Source organism: Gracilinanus agilis, chromosome 1 (genome assembly GCF_016433145.1).
Source record: "Gracilinanus agilis isolate LMUSP501 chromosome 1, AgileGrace, whole genome shotgun sequence".
NCBI classification, from domain to species: domain Eukaryota; kingdom Metazoa; phylum Chordata; class Mammalia; order Didelphimorphia; family Didelphidae; genus Gracilinanus; species Gracilinanus agilis.
Genome location: NC_058130.1, coordinates 136,900,347 through 136,923,697, shown reverse-complemented (window position 1 = coordinate 136,923,697; position 23,351 = coordinate 136,900,347). Strand labels below are relative to the sequence as shown.

The 23,351-nt window shown below is 40.9% G+C and overlaps 1 protein-coding gene across 1 annotated transcript in view; it reads left to right on the top strand.

Moving 5' to 3' along the window:
* CACNA1H (calcium voltage-gated channel subunit alpha1 H) overlaps positions 1–23,351 on the top strand; it is a 412,463-nt gene that overhangs the window by 345,035 nt on the left and 44,077 nt on the right. Inside the window, exons 15-22 of the mRNA XM_044677620.1 lie at positions 1,704–1,912; positions 10,624–11,040; positions 13,229–13,329; positions 15,252–15,375; positions 16,438–16,506; positions 17,484–17,668; positions 21,358–21,484; positions 22,686–22,811. Of these exons, the coding sequence (XP_044533555.1) occupies positions 1,704–1,912; positions 10,624–11,040; positions 13,229–13,329; positions 15,252–15,375; positions 16,438–16,506; positions 17,484–17,668; positions 21,358–21,484; positions 22,686–22,811 (1,358 nt within the window). The remainder of the gene's footprint in view (positions 1–1,703; positions 1,913–10,623; positions 11,041–13,228; positions 13,330–15,251; positions 15,376–16,437; positions 16,507–17,483; positions 17,669–21,357; positions 21,485–22,685; positions 22,812–23,351) is intronic.

The following is a 23,351-nucleotide window of genomic DNA, read 5'->3' as shown; positions in this document are numbered from 1 at the left end:
ACTAAGATTCAGAGAGGTTAAGGACTTGTCCAAGGTCAGACAGCTAATAATTTGGGCAGAATCTGAACCTAGGTCCTCTTGACTCTAAATCCAATCCTTTATCCACTAACCCTCCTGCCTAAATCCAATCCTTTATCCACTAACCCTCCTGCCTAAATCCTCTATCATCCATGAGACAAAATCTGTCTAATCCTGGTCCAAGAAGAGCTGTACCCTAATGTCATCATTTCAGAGCCAATATTGCTTCCATTGAGATCTCAGCACTGCAGTGTTATTAATTATATAGCAAGGAAATGAAATAAAAATGGCTGGAGAATTGGTCTTGAATCCAGGAAGACCTGAATTCAAGTTCTGCCTCCGATGATAGCTACTGGCTGGGCGACCCTGGGCGAGTACTCAGATCCTGAGCATTGTTGAGAATGTTCTAAGACTTTTAACCTGCAGAGAAGATGCTTGCCACTGTTAATAGGAGTTTCCTCATTTCAGAGTTCCATATATTCAAGAAATTACAAAGGAGTAGTACCTATCCCTATCCTTAGTTATAGAATTAAATTCATATGGCCCTAATCACAGATAGATAGTGTAGCCCACTACTGAAAAATTTGGTTATGTCTGATCTAATCTCAGCTCCATAGATACTTAGTTCCGTGGCAAATAGTAGCCCTTCTGACCTACTTTCAAGTGCTATCATCTTAACATAAGTATAAAGCAACACTCCCATCCTTAGCTTTGGAATGATTCCTTCCCTTTTCCCCAACCAAAAAAATGTTCACTCAAAGGCTCTTCTAGCTTAAAATATACCTCATGCAGTCAAATATAGGTCTGTCCACCTACTCTTGCCAATTGACAGAGAAAGGGCATTGCTTCACCCTGAACCCCAGCTGGAAGCCTCCCCCAACTTAGTTACATTGTGCCCAAGGAGACACTGAACAGAATTAGCAAGGCTTCCAGAATGCCTGGAATTTCCAGGCACATTTCCATGTACAGACATGTAGTCTCTGCCCTGGATTTTCTTCTTGTGTGGAATCAGCAGAAGGTAGGGAGAGTAGGAGAGTAGGACATGTCCAGCACTGCCATATTCCCTAAAGTTGGATGATCAAGCTATCAAGCAAGAGCCAAACGGGCCACCATGGGACATGACCTAGTCCTGCCCTACCTTTCTAAGCTCATTATACCCATTATTATTCCTCTTCATCCATACCATGGTCCACTCCAACTGGCCTTCTTACTTTTCCTTGGACACAATACTCCAGGCTCTTTCTCACTCCCTGGGAAACTCTTGTTTCCCCTTCAGCTCTCAGAATCCCAAGTTTCTTTGAAAACTCTAGTCAAGATATACCTTGTACTTGTAGCTATTTCTTATCTTTCTCAGTTGCTAGTGCTCTCTTCCTATCACTTTATGCTATTTTATATATTCCTACCTATGTACATGTGGCCACCCCTGGTAGAATGCTGGTCAGCATCAGAGTCAATACTCAAAGCTAGTAAAATAAACAAAATCCTGAGATCACTACTCTTTCTACACTGCTCTGCCTTCCCAAATTACCAAATGAGCCAGCCCAGGATTCAGAGGAATTAGGGAGGGGTCATGGTTCCCTTCCTCTATGTTTTCATGACCTTCCTCATCTCTTTCCAGGGCCCTATTCATGCACAATCCCTGATGTGCTTATGGCCCTCATTCTCACCATCCTTCTCATCTACAGAGATGAAGATGTATTCACTGGCAATGACGCCCAACGGGCATCTGGAGGGCCGTGGCAGCCTGCCTCCACCCCTCATCATGCGTACTGCAGCTACACCCATGCTGACGCCCAAGAGCTCCCCCAATGTGGATTCTGTCCCCAACCTCCTGGACTCTCGCAGAGGCAGCAGTGTCTCTGTGGATCCCCAGCACTACGACCAGAAGTCAATGGTAGGTCACTCTCTGCTCTCCTGCCTACATATCCATCACTCTCCACTCTCCTGCCTACAGGTCCAGTGCCTATGTTGGGCTACTGATAAAGCCTTTACCCAGAACTGCTTTGCTTGCAAAGTATTTGATTTATCCATCGTGCATTTTCTGCAAGAAATCACAGATCTTAGAACATCTTGACCCCATCCTTCTGACCACCATCACCACTACAAGGAGGATGCTGGGCTGTTTTAGTTACCTTCAATGGGTCTGAGGTTAGGACAGACATACCACAGGAGCCACATAAATCTGAACTGTACTGTAGGATGAAGAGAGGAAATGTGTGACCTAAGTGTGCCAATAACCATTAAAGAACTAAAGAAGGGAGCAACTAGATGGCTCAATGGATAGAAAGCTAGAACTAGTTGAGAGGCCCTGTGTTCAAATATGGCCTCAAACACTTTCTAGCTTGGGATTCTGAGTAAGTCACTTACCCCCAATCACCTAACCCATACTACTCTTCTGCCTTAGAACCTCTACTTAGATTCTAAGAGAGAAGGTAAAGGTTTTTTTTTGGGGGGGGGGAACTAAAGAAGGAATATTGTCTGAGATTGTATATGTCATCTGAAGAGAATGCTGGGAGAAAATCAGAAACCAACAAATCAACAGTTCTCCAACTTTTTGGTCTCAGAATTCCTTTATACTCTTAACAATTATAGACTATTCTCTAATGAACTTTAATGTCGGTTTTATATGTGGTTATTTATTATTTTAGATATTAAAATAGCTTAGTATTATTATAAAAAATGGGTTTTTGCCCTCCATGGATCCCTTGAAAGAGTCTCAGGACTCCCAGGGACCTCCAGACCATACTTTGAGAACCACTGCTCTAACTAAAAAAGATCATTTCTAGCACACTTGATCAAAATCCTAACCTTAGCCTTATCCCTAATGCTGTCCTAACCTTGTACCAAATGCCACTCCATTCAATAAAAGCATAATCCTGAACTTGCCCTTAGACTGAAACCATAGGATCATAGATTGAGAACTGAAGGGTATCTTAGAATTTATCTAGTCCAATCCTTTTATTTTACAGAAGACAAAACTGAGACCCAGATAAAGTGACTTGCCTAAGATTATGCAGGTAGAAAGTGGCAAAGCTGAGATTTGAACCCAGATCTTCTCAACTCTAAATCAAATATTCTTTCCATTGTACCATCCTATCTACCATATGATACAGACTGGAAATACAAACTGACTCCAGAAGGATCTAGATAAAGCATTAAAAGCCCAAGCTCATACCAGCTTATGGAGGATGATTTTTTCATAGGAATTTTCAAGATGGAAGATATCTATTTACCATAACTGGTAAAGATGGCCCCATGGAAAGTGACCAAGGTCTCATGAGAAAGGCTATTGGAGACCATCTTCTCCAATCCTCTAATTATATAGCTGAGGAAACTAGAACACACAGAGATTAAATAATTTGCCCAAGATAAACCTAGAAGTGAAGAGTTTTGTTCAGATTCAGACATCTGACTCCAAATCAGAGAACCTCAGAGATAGAAGGAAAATGACCATCTAGTCCAAACCCTCTCTTCCACATCATACCCCCAAAGTGAGTACACAGCATTTGCTCAAAGACTCCTTATGAAGGGGAACTCAATGCTTCCTGAGGCAACCATTCTACTTTTGGAAAGTACTAATTGTCAGCAAGTTTTCCCCTTTGTAAAGTCAAAATCTGCCTCTTTGACATGTCTATCAGTTACTTTTAATTTTAACCCTGGCTTGGTGCCCATTGTAACCAGTCCCAAGGCCAATTCTTCTTCCATATCATAGTTCATCAAGTACTTTCTAACCCTCTCCTCCCAGTTCTTCCCTTTCCAAGTTTAATATCCTTAGCCAGTCCTTAGTCCATTTATGTCAATACCCTTCACCATTCCACTTGCCATATTCTAGATACTTATCAATGTTCTGTCCAAAATGTGGTGCCCAGAACTGAGCACAGTGCTCTAGACATGATCTGACCCAGGAAGAGTACAGTGGCATTATCATCTAACTAAGACACTCTCTACCTGTCTTATGAAGCCTGAGGTCGCTTGAGCTTATTTGGCTGCTATGTTACATTGTTGACCTTTATTGCCCAAAATGTTTTAGAAAGCCTTGCTGCTTTCTAGCCTTACCTCTGCCATCTTATACTTGTCAAGCTGATTTGCTTAATGCAAGTCTAAGTTTTTACATGTATCCCTATTAAACTTCATTTCAGCAGATTAGTCCCACTTCTCTAGCCTGTCGAGGTGTCTCAGGATCCTGACTCTTAACATCTAATGTGTTCACTTTCCCCCCAAGCTTTGTCATCTGCAAAGCTGATAAGTGTGTCACCTATGACTTCATCCAAGGCATTCATTAAAATATGAAATAGCATTGGCCTAAGGATAGATTCCCAGGGGTATTCAACTAGAATTCTTCTTCCAAGTCTCTCCCTGAATCTAACTAATTGTACAAACATCTGACTCACATCTCTCCATCCTTTGCCCAAGAACAGCATGATAGATTTTATCGAATCTAAGTAAACTATATAGGATTCCCCTGAATATGCCAGTCTAGTAACTCCGTCAAAAAATGTGAAGACAATCTGGCATGACCTCGTTTTGCAGAAGCTTAGCTTGCCCTTTGCAATAAGCACTTCCTTTTCTAAATTCTAACTAACCTCCCCTTTAACAGACAGACTATATGTTTTTCCAGGAATGCAAATCAAATTCATTAGCCTATAGTTTGTAGACTCTGCTTTCTATCTTTTTGACAAAATCAGGATAGATATTCTTCCCCAATCCTCCATCCTCTATAGTCTTTCCAAGATTAGTAAGAGAAGGCAGGGAATTACAACGGAATGAAGTTGAACTATTCTATGCCTAGTGATACTAGGCAATTTTGAGGTGCTCATTTTACTATCATCCCCTCTTTTCCTGGCTTTGTTCTTCAGTCATTTCAGTTGAGACCAACTCTTCATGACCCTGTTTGGGGTTTTCATAGCAAAAATACTGAGGTAGTTTGCCGTTTCCTTCTTCATTTCATTTTATAGCTGAGAAAAACGAGGCAGACAGGGTTAAGGGACTTGCCCAGGATCACACACACACAACTAGTGTCTGAGATTAGATTTGAACTCAGGTCTTCCTGACTCCAGGTCCTGTACTCTATCTACTGAGCCACCTAGCTGCTTTTTTATGTCTAGCAACTCCTGATTAGTCATGTTTTGCTCTTCCCTTTGTCAGGACAAAGGCCATTATCACTGACATTATCACAGGGAAAATAGAAACACAAAGGAAAAGAAAAGAATAAAAATAAACAAGCAGAGGAATTAGATGTGCTTTCTATCATTTATCATTGTCCCATCTATACTGAGCATCAATTCTATCTGTTCTTTAATGGTCCTCTTTTTCCCCAGTATAATTTTAAAAGACATTTCTTCTTGTCATTAACTTTCCTTGCCAACCTCATCTCATTCTAAGATTCAGTACTCATCACTAACCTTACAGAACTGAGGTGGCTTTATATTCCTCTTTGTATATGTCCTTACTTCTATACATATTTTTTTAGTTTATATTGGTAAAAGAGATTCTCTTTATATCTGCTCTCTCTAGACAACTCCTTGTTTCCTCTCTCAAAGGGATTGTTTTCCTTTGTGTTCAGAATTTTATTTTTTAAAGTCATATATATATATATATATGCTACACTTGGCTTCCCCTGTAAAATTTGGAGCCATGACATCCTACCTTTCCTTTCCATGAATCCTTTGAAATCTGCTTTGTCGTTCACTCTTTTCAGTCATGTCTGATTCTTCATGACCCCTTTTGGAGTTTTCTTGGCAAAGATGCTGAAGTGATTTTCCATTTCTTTCTCTAACTCATTTTGCAGATGATGAAACTGAGGCAAACAGGGTTAAGTGACTTTTCCAGGGTCACACACCTCGTAAGGGTCCGAGGTTAGCTTTGAATTCAGGTCTACCTGACTCTAGGTCCTGTGCTCTATTCAATGTGCTTCCTCCCTTGAAATATGTTCTTGCCCCACAAACCTAGGAAACATGTCAGATTGTGTCCAACTCTCTCCTCTTTTGTAAAGTCTAAGATGGCATTTATTTTCCCCAAAATTTCCCATCATCTCCATTGTAGCAACTAGTTCTTCTGTATTGGTAGAAAAGTTTCCCTCATTGCTTCCTGCATCTGTAGAAGGATGAAATTATCATTAAAGGAAGTCAGGCTCCTGATGGTTGTTGTGATTGGGCAAAGAGAGAATTCCAGCAGGTATTCAGATAATGGGAATCTCCAATCCACATCGCAATGTGGATTGCCATGCCAGGTTTGTTATCTGTTTCCCACACTCAGAAAGCTACTTTGCCCCGGATTTTACCTATCCTGGTCCTTTTGAATGAAGGCAATTCTTTGAGTGCCATGCATTCCATATGATTCTTTCCCCATCCAGTCTCAGTGATAACATCAAACTTGCCTCCTTTCACCAGGACTCTACATCATCTTGCTTATTACCCTACTTTGCACATAGGTATGGATAATGTTACAAGTTTTGCTGTTGACTCCCTATTTTAAATTTTGTCTCTTGTGAATTTCTTGCCTTGTCTTCCCCAATTCCTCCATTGCAATTACTCCCTATGGTAGTTAGGTTAGAGGAGATACAGTAGATAGGCAATCTTTTCCTTCCTTGCTTTTTCAGTTTAAAGCCTTTTGACTAGATTTGTAAATCTTCCAGCAAAGTCATTCTTTTTTTTTTTTTTTAACCTTTATTTTCTGTCTTAGAATCAATACTGAGTATCAGTTTCAAGGCAGACGAGCAGGAAGGGCTAAGCAAATGGGGTTAAGTAACTTGCCTAGGATCACACAGCTAGTAAATATCTGAGGCCAGATTTGAACCCAAAATCTCCGTTCTCCAGGCCTGGCCCAAGCAAAGCCATTCTTACAAGCCCTCATTAAGTGAACTTGATCCCTGCCAATGAACTTGTCATCCTTAAGTATTTTAAACCATGTTCCAAAAGTCTAAATCCAATTCTTAAAGATCATCCTTTTAACTAGCTATTCACATGCCAAATGTTCAATCCAGACCTGCCTTTTTCTTCCAAAGTCTTTGTCTTCATTTGCAAGTAATGATTAAAACACTGGCAGAGCCTTTCTTCTGATATTATCTTCCATTTGCATTGATCTATCTCATATGTACAATTTGGGGCATTTGTATTTCTTTAGAATATGAACTCCTAAAGCGCAGGGACTGTTTTTGCCCTTTTTTGCCAAGCACAGTGCCCAACACATAACAAATATTAGGTGCGTAATAAAAGTTTATTCAATTTTCTTTACATATCCAGTGTTTGCCACATTGTAAATATTTTTGACTGATTTTCTCCAGTAATCCAAGGTCAGGCCTTTCTCCTGTTTCCCTAAAACTGTTCATGAGTTGTAGGTGGCTTTTCTTCTCTCAAAGTTCTTCAGTTTTTTAAGATTTCATAATCTTCAACAGTACTTTCGAGATTTATTCTCTAAGTTTGTACCTACGTGAATCATCAGATTTAGATAGCAATCAACAGGTATGGTGACGCTTGAGAAACTTCCAGAATACTCAAAATAGATGCTATACAAAGAAATCTAATATTATTGTCAAACTGGCAAATACCTACCTCATCATCCCTCATCAGAGTCACCAACCACTACTACTCATCTCTCCCTCCTCTGACCCTTTTTCAAACATTTTTTTCAATTGGGTCTGACTCTTCATGACCCCATTTGGAGTTTTCTCAGCAAAGGTACTAACGTGGTTTATCATTTCCTTCTCCAATTTATTTTACAGTTAGGGAAACTGAAGCAAACAGGGTTAAATAATTTGCCCAGGGTCACACAGCTTTGAACTAATTAAGATGAGTCTTCCTGAATCCAGGGCCAGTGTTTTATCCACTGTACATCTAGCTCCCTCTGACCCTTACTGGTTGATTGTTTACCCTGATACATATCATTCCTTAAGTACCAAGAAGTTCCTTCTTTTTCAAATGGCACAATTTCCTCCTCTTCAGGAAAAATTCATATGTATTGCCAAGCCCCAGGGAATCAATGCTCTTTCTTCCCTTTCTTCTCTGTATTATATTCTATCTGTATTTCCAAACTCGGAGCACATATCAGGATTCCCCTCAGCCTCTTAAGATCTTTTGTGTTTTTTATTTTCACATGAAAGCTTTTCTTTTATTTTGTGCTTTTTTTAAAAATTTGTTTTGATTTTTAGAAATACTCCATTCCCCTTGATAGCCTGGAGAACAGAAAGATACCCTTCAAGTCTCGTTATATTCTTTTTTTTAAAATCTCCTTTTCTTTGAAAGAGATCAGCCTGCATTTGGAGCAAAGATAAGAGTCATTTGATTATTTGAGAAATAAAAGCATCACATGTTCTTTGCAGGTCACTGCAAAATTCACCCTGATCTCCATACTTGCTGAAAAGGGGATCCTAAGTCTTTTGTTGTTCTTGCTAACCTTGCTCCCCTTGAGAACTGCTGAGTCAAACAGGGTAGACTGCATGGCATGGTGGGAAGAATACTGGATATGGAGGCAGAGGAGCTGGGTTCCTCAATTTATGATCTTATAAAGCTAGGAGGTGCCAATAAGGGTCTTCAACCCAAAAGGTACCACTCTTCCTTCTCTCTTCTTTAGCTTTTTACTCTTTTTAAACCCTTGTCTTCCATCCTAGAATGAATATTGTGATTTGGTTCTAAGGCCAAAGGGCAATAAGGACTAGACAAGTGGGGTTAAGTGACTTGCTCACGGTCATCCAGCTAGGAATTGACCAGATTTGAACTCATGAAATCGAATCTTCCTGACTTCAAGCCCAGTAATCTATCCACTGCACTACCTAGCTGTCCAGTGGACTCTTATCAACTTTTCTTATTGTGTCTTACCAAGTACCTTCTCCTTTTGTCCTCCCTTTCTTCTTCATATCTCCTCCAATTCTTGTAACTAGAGCCATCTATTCTCCTTTGACTCTTCCCTTCCCACTCCTTTCTTCTCCCTTATCCTTGTCCTATAATATATATCTTTCTCTTTTGCTTCAAATTCTTGTCCAATTCTAGTCCTTCTCTTCTCTAAGGGTTAAAAGTAGGAGTTCGACAAAAGTGAGGAGAGCAGTTTTATAAAAACACTTAGTTTAATTTGAGAAAGAAGTACAGATATAAAATAGGAAAGAGAGATTATTATGCTTACACCCTATAACTATCCCTAAATTCCTAATACTATCTAAAATTTATAATAACCTACCTCTAACTGTCTTCTGAGGACAGTTTCTTCTTGCCTGGAAAACACCAGGCCTACTCTAACCTACTCTATAAATGATTCACTAACTACCTACCTCCCTAAATAATAGACAACAGTTTTCTATAACCCAACTGTCAGTAGCCAACTGCCAGTAGCTCTTGCCTCAAAGACAGACATCCTGCTTTCTCAAGATCCAGAGGCAAAAAGCCCCTAACTGTCCAAGCTGCTTCCTTTTCCCTATCCTGGTCTCCCTGGTGATGGAATCTTTAGCTCTGGCTCACTGACTCCTGTCCTGATATACTTAGAAATCCTGCTCTCTTGCCTCTTAAGAAGACAGAGGGAAAGATTAAGAAAATCTCTTTAACACTTCCAATGACATTCTTCTCCTCATCTCTCTAGACCTTCTCTTCCACTGAGTAAAATCCTTCTCTTTTTTCTTCTCCTCTCCCTTGAACTTCTCAAGTCCTCCCAGAAGCCATAATTCCATTCTTTTTTCATTTTTTCCATATTGCCTTCCCTAAACTACCCTTTGGTTTCTTGGCTGACTTGAGGCCCTAAGGTCATGCCTGACCTCAAATAATAGTTCTCATGTTCTTATATTCAAGGTAATTTAGACTGAGAGATCCACCCTGGTTTCTAGACCCAGTCCTGTCATTTATTCCTTATGTGACCTTGAGCTTCCCTTCCTATGATGAGTAGATATAATGCTCCCTGTTCTGCTTCTCTGGATTTAAGCCCTAGTGTGAGAATTTAATGAGACAGTGAAATGAAAATATTTTATGAATGATAAAGCATTGTGTCAGCTATTAAAGAAGTAACAAGCAATAGTGTAGATAAAAGCAATGAATTTGTTTTAAGAAAAGTTAGATTTTAGTTCTATTGACTATATAGTGCTTTGAACTAATCACCTTCTCTCTGTGGGCTTTAGTTTCCCTACCTATAAAATAAAGAAAGTATTCTAGATCAGGAGTTCTTAATCTGGGATCCATGAATATGTTTTGAAAGAGAGAGAGAGAGAGAGAGAGAGAGAGAGAGAGAGAGAGAGAGAGAGGAGGAGGAGGAGAAGGAGGAGGAGGAGAGAGAGAAAGGATGAAATATTTCAATATAATTCATTTTCACTGTAATTCTATGTATTTTGTTTTATGAATTTAAAAACTATATTCTGAGAAGGGATCCATAAGCTTTACCAGACTGTCACAGGGGTCCATGATATGAAAAAAGATTAAAAACCTTTCGAGTAAGTGATCTCTTGGTTTCCTTCTGTATCTAAATCCTATGATCTTATATTCCCAAATCTTTTGAAGATAGCAAGGTGCTTTGTAAACTGTGAACAGATTTATAAACTCTAAAACACTTTGCAAACTATGAAAGACTTCATATGTCATTGATTTTTTGTTATTATTTTCCCTCATGTCATGTCCTTCCCTGACTGTCTCTCAGTCCAGCCTACGCAGCTCTCCCTGTGCCAACTGGGGCCCCAATAGTACATGGGGCAGCAGGCGCTCCAGCTGGAACAGCCTGGGCCGGGCGCCCAGCTTAAAGAAGAAGAGCCAATGTGGGGAGCGCGAGTCCCTACTCTCTGGGGAGGGCAAAGGCAGCACAGATGACGAGTCAGATGATGCCAAACCAGGCTCAGCAGGCCGGGCATCCCAACTGCGCCGAGCCGAGTCCCTGGACTACCGAAGTACATTGGACCTGCGAGAAGGACTCCAACGGCTGTCCCCACGCCCAACTGCCCTGCTGCCCCTAGAGTACCAGGACTGCAATGGGCAGATGGTGCATATGCCCAGTGAGTTCTTCCTGCGCATTGACAGCCACAAGGAGGACCCTTCAGACTATGATGATGACATGGATGATGTAAGTCAGGGTCACTCATTGGGTCACTTGGATGGGAGGTAAGAGTGTCTCCTTCTCTCCTGAAGACTCCGGATCTCTCAGAGAAGGGAAGGGATGATGCTAATTCTGTTAAGAATAATAATAATTCACATTTCTATAGCACTTTACAATTTGCAAAACACTTTCCTTGAAACCATCCCTTGAAGTGTTTGTGCAAGTATTATTTTTGTTCCATTTTATAGATAAGAAACCTGAGGCTCAGAGAATTTAAGTGACTTGCCTAAAGTCCCAGAATTAGGAAATCTCAGAACCAGAATTGGAGCCTCCTGACTCCAAGACCAATGCTTTTTTCTACCATCCCACAATAGCTCTAATAATCATATAATAGCCATCATTTCCAGAACATGTTCCTCTCCTTTGCCTCATTTAGGACCCCAGAATGTCAAAAGTCAAATCAACCCAGCATTTGTTGTCTACTATGTGCCAGACATTCTGCAAGGCACTGGGGGTACAAATGCAAAGATTCTAACAATTCCTGCTCTCAAGGACATTATATTCTAGCAAGGAGACAAAAAGTACAGATCTATCTACAGCTAGGTCCCAATGAGTGCCAATAATAAATCCCTATATAAATATTTTATTAAAAATTTAATATAATAAATAGTAAATAACAATAAAGTGATCTCATTATTCAGATTAGGACTCAAGATTTCCAATGGACTGGAACCAATTACCATATTACTTAATTATAACACTGAATAATGTGAATTCAGATATGTAACAACCCCTTCAGGGGATTCATTAGTCACAAAGATTGGGACCTAGCTATATTCCAAATTAACATAAAGAGAAGAACTACAAATAAATATAAGGTAAGTCAGTACAAAGTCTTTTGAATAGGAGGGCCCTCCTGTTGGTAACAGGAAAAGCTTCACATACGAGATGGTTCTTGAGTTGAGTCATGCAGAAAGACAGGTTTCTGTGAAGAGAAAGCCAGGCAAAACTGTATTTCCAGCTTGGGAGGGATAAAGGGATGATGGTAAAGGTGCAGGATCCGAAAACGTATTACTTTATTTCATGAAGAGAAAAAGTCAGTTTGGCTTGATTGTAGAGTATGGGATTGGGAATAACATAAATTGAGGCTAAGAAAAAAATATATTGGAACAAGGTTGTAAAAAGCTTATAAAAACCAAGCAGAGTTTATAGCTTATTCTAGGGAAAAACAGAGAGGCACTGGAGTTTGTTGAGTCAGTTCTTCACTTAAAAACAATTTTGGCAGCTATGTGGCACAGCAGAAAGAGCACTGGACCTGGAGTCAGGAAAACCTGAGTTCAAATCCAGCTTTATACCCTTCTAGCTATGTGACTCTGGGGAATTCACTAAACCTGTTTACCTCAGTTTCCTCGTCTGTAAAATGAGGATAATAATAGCCCCTTCCTCCCAGGGTTGTTGTGAGGATAAAATAAGATCATATTTGCCAAGTGTTTTTTTTTAATTGACACAATGTAAATGCTAATTATTATTATCATTATTAATATCAATATTATCATAGACCAGAGTGGGGAGAGATTTGCTGCAAAGAGAACAATTAGGGAACTCTTGCATTAGTCTAGGAGAGACTCGGAAGGACCCAAACCAAAGTGAGGGCTAGCATGAGTCAAAGGAACATTACAGTTCAGCCGGATTCACCCCCTCATTTGAGACAATGAAGGGAAAGGAACTCTCTCACGATCACACAGCAAAGTAAAGTTGGTAAAACTAGGTCTCCTAGCTGCCAGCCTTGTGCTCTTCACCATAGCATGCTGCCCCTCACCAATCGAAAAGGAACTTCCTCACTTGTCCTACCTCCTTAACCCCTCCCAAGGACTCAGAAGAAGACTTTTTAGTTTAAAGGGTTACCCACGAGAATACAGAGGATATATTGACATTTAGTGATCAATGAGCGGAAAATGGAGCCCTGCTGACTCTGACAACTGTGATAGCAAATAGTTTTTAATGAAAGGGAGCATGGGATGATGGAAAAAGTACTAGATTTCAAATCCAGAGCCACGGGTTCAAATTGCAGTTATGGTACTTAACTGTGTAACTTTGTATAAGTTTCTTACTTTCTTTTAATCTCATCTCACAGATAAGGGATTTGGAGTAGATATCCATTAAGGTCTTTTCTAGCTCTAAATCCCATGATCCTACAATCTTCTTTTTCTTTCAGAGCTATTGCTTCCGACTGAAAAAGATGTTGGAACCCTATAAGCCTGAATGGTGTAAGACCCATGAAGACTGGTCCTTCTACCTGTTCTCACCTCAGAACCGGTAAGGAGCTGCCCCCATCAGCTGCAGATGGTGGTGAGTGAGTCTCCTTTGGGGCACAGCAATATCAGCCTTCAAAGGTATCCTTGTGGGGTTCAAGAAGCAGCTGTAGTCCCTGCCCTCTAGGAACTCATAAATGACACTGGCCAAACCTCATCCTCAGGGCCACCACCCTATGGCATTAAGCCTCATACAGAACACTACCAGCTTCCACATGCTCCCTACCACCCTCGATGATACTATACTCCCATCTCCAATGGGAAAAGTAAACGGGGGAGAGAGGGAAACCTAATTGGTTCTTCATTCAATATTCCAAAGAACCGACCATTCCTCTACCTAAGCTTCTTGTACCAAAATCTTCAAAATATCTAAATGTTTATTTATAATAATAACACACAAAGAACCATATAGATCATAGACCATCATAGTCATGACGTTGGAACATCAGGTATAGAATGTTAAAAATGAAAAGGAACTTAGACCTTGGAACACAGAATGTTAGAACTGAACTGGACTCTAAATAGTCGAATAAAATGTCAGCTGAAAAGGACCCTGAAAAGTAGAACCTGGAATGTCACAGTTAAAAGAGAATTTAGAACACAAAATGGTCTTAAAGATAGAATGAACCCCAGAACCCAAAATGTAGAATGTCAGACGGGAATTCTGATCATTGAACAAAGAATCTCAGAACTGAAAGTAGCTTTGGAATATAAAAACATAGAACATAAGAGCTCAGAGGAATTTCAGAACAGAGAACATTGAATGTCAGAGCTAAAAGGAACTTTGAGTCATAGATCAAAGAATGTTAGACATAGAAGGGACCCTAGAACATAGAATGTCAAAGTTGGAAGGAACCTTAGAACATAAATTCTCAGAGCTGGAAAGGACCATGAGATTGTTGAGTCTAGCCTTTTCATTTTAGAAGCAAAAACATATAGTACTAGATGGGGAAAGAACTTCCCCCTGGTCACACCACAAGTTAGAGTTCAGTGAGGCAGCTAGGTGGCAACCCCAGCACATTGAGCACCAGGTCTGGAGTCAGGAAGACCTGCCTTTAACTTCAGCCTCAGACACTTATTAGCTGTATGACCCTAGGCAAGTCACTTTACCTCTGTTTGCCTCAGTTTCCTTAACTATAAAATGAGGATAATAATAGCACCTGCCTCCCAAGGTTGTTGTGAGAATCAAATGAGATGATGTGTACCTGGCACGTAGTAGGTGCTATATAGATCTTTTTTTTTTTTTAAACACAAACCACTTAGTTTATTATTAGGAAAATATGGATAGGAAATAGGAAGGAGGAAAGTGAAAGTAATCTTACAATAGCTTGTAACTACACCCCAGATGGTGCTATATAGATCTTAATCCCTTCTTCTGGGTTTTCCCTGGTGACAGAGTTAGACTAAAATAAAGATTAGTTCACACAATGAACCCAATCACTTTCACCTCCCTTAAAGTCATGTCATTCTCTACAAAGAATACCAGAAGTCCTAAGAAGGCTCTAATGCCACCCTGTAAATTCTCCATGTCCATCACCATTGACTTGTGCCTGTAATCTGGCCATAAACCTAACATGAGCATGTCATCATAGCGAGAGTGCAAGCTTTGGAGCCAAGAGACTTAAGTTCAAACCCAGGTTCTACCACTTCCCCTCTGTGGGACCAGACTGTACGTTTTCCAGAGCCATTATCTCATTGGCACCACTTTAGGAGGGAGAAAGGACCTGGCTTACTCATCCCTATTGTACAGATGGAGGAACTTAGGCTCAGACAAGGGAAGGAACTCATGCCAAATTGCACAGAGTTAGTGACAGAAGCAGGACTAAAACACAGCTCGGTAACCCCCAGCCCAGAGCTGTTAACAGCAGGTTTTTTGGCCACATATTCCTCCTTGATTCCCAGATCGATTTTTCTGTTCCCCCCCAGGGCCCGGGTCACTTGTCAGAAGGTCATTGCCCACAAGATGTTTGACCATGTGGTCTTGGTGTTCATCTTTCTCAATTGCATCACAATAGCCCTGGAACGCCCTGACATTGATCCTAATAGCACGGTAAGTACCCACATTCCACCCCAAATGCCAAGAAGGCTCCCAGCTCTGAGCTCGGTTCATAGCTCACCTTAAAGTAACCTTGGGCATAGGCACAAACTGGGCCTCCCGAGGCAACAGTTCTTTGTCTTGGGAAGGGAAGAAGATCTAGGAGCTAGAATATAAGTTCCTTGAGGGCAAACACTGCTTAATTAAATTAATTAATTAATAAGTCCCTGGCACAGTGTTTGGCACACTGTAGGCACTTAGAAAATCCTTGTGGATTGATTTTCCCACAGAAAGTAAAATGGCTTACATACTATACAGACAGACTGTCCCTCAAACTGGGTTTTGGCTCATCCCAGCCAATGGCTCATTTATGGTCAAGATATCCAGCACGAGAAACAGCTAGGTTGCTCAGTGGATAGAGAGCCAAGCCTAAAGTCAAGAGGATCTGGATTCAAATCTGGCTTCAGACATTTCCTAGCTGTATGACCCTGGAAAGTCACTTAACTCCAACTCCCTAACCCTTTCCATTCTTCTGCCTTGGAACTGATCCTTTTGTCAGTTCTAAGACTGAAGGTAAGGATTTTTTTTAAAGATATCCATCAGGAGAATTACTCCTGAATGAGCCAGACAGATTTTTCAGCACTATCCTCACTGATGGAATGTAGGTCTCTGACACCATGCAGAGATGGACCTGCAGCTGATAGCTTTGATTGAGAGTCTCAGACAGGGCAGCTCATATGATCAGAGAATGAAAGAATGTCAGAGCTTGCCAGGACCTTAGATGTTTTCTAGTCTAACAGGTCTATACTTATTTTACAAATGGGGAAACTGATATTTGGGAAGCGGTGACTTGCTTCCAAATCAAATCAGTGGTAGGACCAGAATTAATATGTCTGCCAGCTCCCAACCCAGAGTTTTTTTCAACTGCAACCTCCCTCTAGAAGACATCCTGCCCTTATAAGTATAAACCATGAATGTCCCTAATTTTCCATTTACTAAGGATCAGTGTGTCTCCAGCCTGCCAGACCTCTGGGTCCTCGATGTCAGAAACCCTCATATAATGTCTCTTCCTTACAGGAGCGGGTCTTTCTGAGTGTTTCCAATTACATCTTCACAGCAATCTTCGTAGCTGAAATGATGGTGAAGGTATCTGGCATCACAGTTTTCTTTCTGATGAACTGAGGGCCCAGAGAGTGAAGAGAGGCAGGAGTGGATGGGAATTCAGCATTGTTTTTACTCAACAACCCAGTAAATATGGCATATGGTTTTGAAAGAATGTGAGGAATAGCCATAGGAAGATCCAGAATCTCCATGTATCTGTTCGACTATCTCTAGGTCAACCACTCCACAATCACTCATTACCCAGAAATTCCTCCCCACAGAATATTCCATCTGCTAAAATCCCATTTGTTCTCTTCAAGACCTAGCTCAAACATCTGTGAAACCTTCCCTGATTCCCCCTGGCCAAAAGTGATCTCTCCATCCTCTGAAATCTCCTTACAATATCTAGGCCTCCCCATGACTTTTAATTCTAGTTACTGATAGCTCATCTCAGTTACTAGATTATGATATTCCTAAGGGTAGAGACAAAAGATGAATAATTCATCTTGGTTATTTACTTTGTTATACCCCACATGTCCACCACAGGGTACTATCCATCCATCCATCCATCCATCCATCCATCCATCCATCCATCTATTCATTCAAGAAATATCTATTAAGCCCCTAGTAAGAGTTTATTCTTTTATATATGCACAAAGCACATTCCATTCAATAATTCTGTAGTGGTAACTGTGCAAGCATTTATATCCCCAATTTATAAATCAATCAGCTGAGGCTGAGAAAAGTAAAACAGTTGGCCCATGGCCATCCAAAGAGTAAGTTTAGAATCTGAGATTTTAACCCAGGCCTCTTGTCTCCCAGTCCAAAGTTCTTTTCACTGTCCCATTCTGCCTCACTATGTATAAGCACCCAAACCAGGATCTAGGGGAGACACAAAGATAAGACAAAAATAAAGGTTGAGTATACAGTTAGCATCCAGTACATGCTTCCCACAAGGCCATATACAGAGGACACCTTCAATAATATTCTTGAGTTGACAATATTTGTGGCTCCATTCCCAGGTGGTGGCCCTGGGCTTTTTCTCTGGGGAGAACAGCTACCTGCAGAGCAGCTGGAATGTGCTGGATGGACTGTTGGTCTTTGTCTCCATCATTGATATCATTGTCTCCATGGCTTCAGCTGGTGGGGCCAAGATCCTGGGCATCCTCCGGGTCCTGCGATTGCTGAGGACACTGAGACCACTTCGGTAAGTACTGGGCTCCTGAATCTGTAACCCCCAATAGGCCTGGATTTTGAATGAAGTAGAACCATTGGGAATGACATCCAAAGAAAGTCCTTCCTATAGCCAGCTCTCAATTATCCAGGGTTCATCATCCATTATATGACTTATCCAAGCCTCTTCACGCTGTCTCTAACTTATTGGTTTCTGGACAATCCAGGGGCCCTAAAGGCAACCAGGAGAAATAAGAGGAAAGAGACCCAGTCACATGTTCATTTGTCTAAAGTAAAATGAGTTGGGGCAGAACTATCACTAGGATAACTAGCCTTTATAAGACGCTTTAAAGTTTGCAAAACACTTTACATACATTAGCTCACTTGACTCAAAACCCAATGAAATAGGTGGTATTATTACCCCCATTTTGTAGCTAAGAAAACTGAGGCTGAGACTTTAAATTAGTTGTCCTGAACCACAGAGCTAGTAAATGGCTGAGGCAAGTTTTTTACTCAGGTCTTTCCTGACTTCAAGTCTTATATTCTATCCATGCTGCCATTTAGCTGCTGTTAGTCACTCCTCACTGGTACTGCTGACCAAGGACTTCTTCCTCACCTCTGTCTCTTACCATTCCTAACTTCCTTCAGAAATCAGCTCAAATGTTACCTATACAAAAAGGATTTTCCCAGTCTTCACAACTGCTAGATCCATCCTCTCTAAGGCTCCCTTCTATTTACCCTGTATGTAGCTTGTAGGGTGCTCAGGGGCACAGTAGACAGTTTACCAGTCCCAGAGTCAGGAACCTCATCTTCCCAAGTCCAAATCTGGCCTCAGACACTTTTTAGCTGTATGACTGTGGGCAAGTCACTTAACCCCCATTGCCTAACCCTTACCATTCTTCTGCTTTGAAATTAATACACTCGAAAGTAAGGGTTTTTGTTTTGTTTTGTTTTTAATAGAGAACAGGAGACAGTGTCAGTTAAGAAGTACATGGGCATTTTGATCTTTGTGTCAAAAAGGAAATTTTCCAAGGGGCAAACTGGGTGGTTCAATGGATTGAGAGCCAGGCCTAGAGACAGGAGGTTCTAGTTTCAAATCTGGCCTCAGATACTTCCCAGCTGTGTGACCCTGGGTAAGTCACTTAACCCCCATTGCCTAGCCCTTACCTATCTTCTGCCTTGTGACCAATACACAGTATTGATTCTAAGACAGAAGGTAAGGATTTTTTTAAAAAAGGGAATTTTCTTTCAAATTTAATATTTTAGTCAAACAGGACAGCCAATCAATGCTCAGGTCTGAATTGCAAGACAATAGCAACAACTAAAGGAAAAGGAGGGTTCTAAGGCTAGAAATATTTATTGACAGATAAAAGGGGGAACAGCTAGGTGCCTATAGATTGAGAGCCAAGCCCAGAGATGGGAGGACCTGGATTCAAATCTGGCCTCAGACACTTCCTAGCTGTGGAACCCTGGGTAAATCACTTAACCCCATTACCTATTCCTTATGCCTCTTCTGCCTTGGAATCAATACACAGTATTGATTCTAAGATGGAAAATAAAGGTTTAAAGATAAAAAGGTAAATAGCACCAGATGGAAGCAAGTTATCTCCATGATTCAATCCCACTAGTCTCATATGGCAAACATATTCCTCAAAGTCAACCCTTGACCTCCACTTCCTGCACTTTGAAGTAGGAGTGATCAGACATCCATGGGGTACTACCCTTTGCCAGACTGACCTACTTCCAGTTGCTGGCTTCCCTTCTGATAGCCTCAGTGTAGGGAGAATGATCTCCATGGGCAGCATCAGCTGCTGTGAGTCACTTGTTATGCTGGTGATTGGCCAATCTCTTTAAAAGCCCTAGTCCTGAGCCAAGGGCCCCTGTGCTGACTCCATCTTCCTGGGTCTGCATTCAGCAGATGCCTGAATCCCTAGATCAATGAAAAGTGTGCTCCTCTCCCACTTTGTACGGGCAGTCAGATGGGTACATAAATCAAAAATTTACACCTTTGGATCAGTAGAGTGAAGGAGCAAATGTTGCTCTTACTGATAAAGAGCATGTGAGCTGTCTGAGAGAGAGAAGCATTATATATAATCACACCATCTATCATCCCCAACAGGGTTTCATTGACCAATTCAAGGCCAGGGATGAAGGCCAATGAATCTGTCACCATGCTGATTATGTGATTGGTTCCCATGGAGCTAGCTTTGCAAAGAATTCTCTAAATGGGAGTGACAGGACAGGGCTGGGGAATGGTGAAGGGCATGAGGTAGGAGAGAAAAGATCTTTATCTCCTAAGAAATGGGAACCTAAGCATGAAAGCAAAGTTTAAAACATGTGGCAAAGGCAAGAATGTTCTGATAAAGATTTAACAACCAAAAGGCAATGAAGCAACTCAATAGATAGAAAGCCAGGCCTGGATGCAAATCCTGAGTTCATATCTGGCCTCAGACACTTTGGGTAATAAATTAAACACCACTTTTGACAATCAATCACCTAATTCTTTGTGACCCTTTTTGGAGGTCCCTTGGCCCCCATTTTTCCAGTCCTTATAGCTCTTCTGTACTGGGACCAATACTTAGTATCAATTCTAAGAGAGAAGGTAAAGGTTATAAAAAATAAAATAAACGTTTGTTGGTTGATGGAGTGAAGATATACATAGTAGGGGGCAGCTAGGTGGGCAGTGAACAGTGCCAGGTCTGGAGTCAGACTCATCTTCCTTGGTTCAAATCTGCCTTCAGACACTTATGAGCTGGTTGATCTTTGTCAAATCACTTCACCTTGTTTGCCTCAGTTTCTTCACCTGTAAAATGAGATGGAGAAGGAAATGGCAAACCACTCTAGGGTCTTATCCAAGAAAACCCCAAAAAAGGGTCACAAAGAGTCAGGCCCAACTGAGAAACAACTGAACTATGACAACAAAGAAGAAATGAGTGCATGATTCCCCTGACAATTGATTGAGAAAGGTGCTATCTAATTTATTACCCAAAATGAATCAGAAAAGTTGGGATGACTCACAACATCATCCAGTGGCATGGTCTCCAGACACATGGTCCTTGGGGTTTAGAAAGAGCTATCTGTATAAATTGACAGCAGATCACATTCTTCATGGTAAAATGAAGACAGAAATCTGGTTCCTGGCACCTCTTTGTGAGGACAAGTATAAATCACAGCCAACTTACTGCAAATGTTGTTCTACATCCAGATGCTGGATTTAGGTATCAAGAGACCCAAGTTCAAGTCTTAGTTTTGCCAGTGGATTCACTGTGTGACCTTGAAGCAAATTTCTCTTCCTTCCTGGGCATCAATTTCCAAAAAAATTCATTCCAAAAAAGTGCAGAGAGGGAGAGGAAGTATATTAAAATTTATCTAAATGTTTTAATTCATTTATTCACATCTAAGTGCTTTACTAGCTCAGACATTTAATGATCTTATAATTACTAGCTGTGTGACCCTGGACTAGTCACTTAACTCTGTTTGCCTAAGTTTTCTCATCTATAAAATTAGCTAGAGAAGGAAATGGCAAAGCCCTCCAGTATCTTTGCCAAGAAAATCCCAAATGGAGTCAAAAAGAATCAGACAGGAGTAAAAAACAACAATAGCAATTACTAAGCTACTATGTAGCCATCAGATTGGAAATTAGGTTCCAGTAAGGATGCTGGAAATGGATACTAATGTTCAATATTTGTTCTAAAATTTATTTGTCATAATGTCTTGGTCCAGGGTTATCAGCCGAGCCCCAGGCCTTAAGTTGGTGGTGGAGACCTTGATATCATCCCTTAGGCCCATTGGAAATATTGTCCTCATCTGTTGTGCCTTCTTTATCATCTTTGGTATTCTTGGGGTTCAGGTAAGACTATTCTTTTCACTTGATAGTATGGTATTGTAGGTGCTGGTAAGGGAACCTGGAGGCACAATTTCGAATCCAGTTCTGCTATAAACTCAGTGGGTGATCTTGGCCAAAGTGTGTGGCCTTTAAAAAGTGATTAAATTTCTAGAGCAGCTAGGTGACCAGGCCTGGAGACAAACAGTTCTGGATTCAAATCTGACCTCACATACCTATTAGCTGTATGACCCTGGGCAAGTCACTTAACCCCAATTGCCTAGCCTTTACCACTCTTCTACCCTGGAACCAATACTTAGTATTGATTCTGAGACAGAAGGTAAGAGTTTTAAAAAAAGTCATTAAATTTCCTTGAACTTTGAGTTTCCTCATCTATAAAATGATGAGTTTGAATTAGATATGCTCAGAGATCCTTTCCAGCCCTAGATGAAGAACTGTGGGTTTCAAGGAGTCCATGAAATTGGATTGGAGGGGAAAGGCAGCTATTTTGGTATAGTTTTGTTTCATTTGAATTCCTATGTATTTTATTTTATATCTAAAAATATTGTTCTGAGAAGAGATTCATAGACTTCATCAGATTGTCAAAGGGGTTCACGATTGAAAACACATTAAGAATCCCTGGACTAGATGTCTCTAAAGTGCTCTTCTAGATAGAGCATTCTGTGATTCCATTCCTGGGAGAAAATTAGGCTAAATATCATGAATTCCCATTTGATGGAAGAAAAAAATTAAATCCTGGGAAGACTCTGGATAGATTATATTTTCTCATCTCTAACCCTTTGTCCCTATTCTTCTAGTATCCCTACTCTCCCATTCTTGGAAGAATCCCTCTTGCCACCCCCCCAAACTGTTTTTTAATCCCTTCTTTCCCTCAAGGTTTAACTCCTATACCACTCCTCTATGAAGGCCTTCCCACCATATGTATCCCCCCAAAACAATTTATCACAGCCTTTTTTTCCTGGACCCTCTCCTTAGGATTCATTTCCCTCACCCTTGTATCATAGGAATGTGTAAGCATGTCTCTCTCCTCCTCCAGCCTTCAATCATATTGTAAGCTTCCCTGGGAATGAGATTCCTATCATGTCCATCTTTGGATCCTTAGCACCCAATGTAAAATATTACATATATTAGGCCTTTCTTGAGTGTTTATTATTCATGAACATTGGTTGTTTGAGATGTGATGAGCTGAATTGTCTCTTTCTTCTAGCTTTTCAAGGGTAAATTTTATTATTGCGATGGACCAGACACTCGAAACATTACCACCAAAGATGACTGCTGTGCAGCCCATTACCGCTGGATCCGGCGCAAGTACAACTTTGATAACCTAGGTCAGGTGAGCATCAAGTCAGATCAGGCTGGGGTCAAGGCCAGGTCCAGAGATGATAGGCTGCAGTCAGGTATGCCCAGTGGTCTCACACTGTGTCCAGACTTTCCTCCCTGCTCCATCTGGGTCTGACTACTCCCCTAAGCTGAGTATCATATTTGTGAAAACCTCCAAGGAAAAATTTCTATCATGGCCAGAGTCAGGAAAAAATGGAATGTGGGCACTCATCAGATCTTTGGGACCTAGATGGTTTCTTAGTCTAGCTAGGGGGTACAAGTTGGACACAAATGGCTTAGTAGAATATGACAGTGAAGGAAAATAATAAATGGTGGAGGGGATGTGGCAAAATCGGGACACTAATGCATTGCTGGTGGAGTTGTGAATTAATCCAACCATTCTGGAAGGCAATTTGGAATTATGCCCAAATGGCTTTAAAAGACTGCCTGCCCCTTGATCCGGCCGTACCACTGCTGGGTTTATACCCCAAAGAGATAATAAGAAAAAAGATTTGCACAAAATTATTTATAGGCACACTCTTTGTGGTGGCAA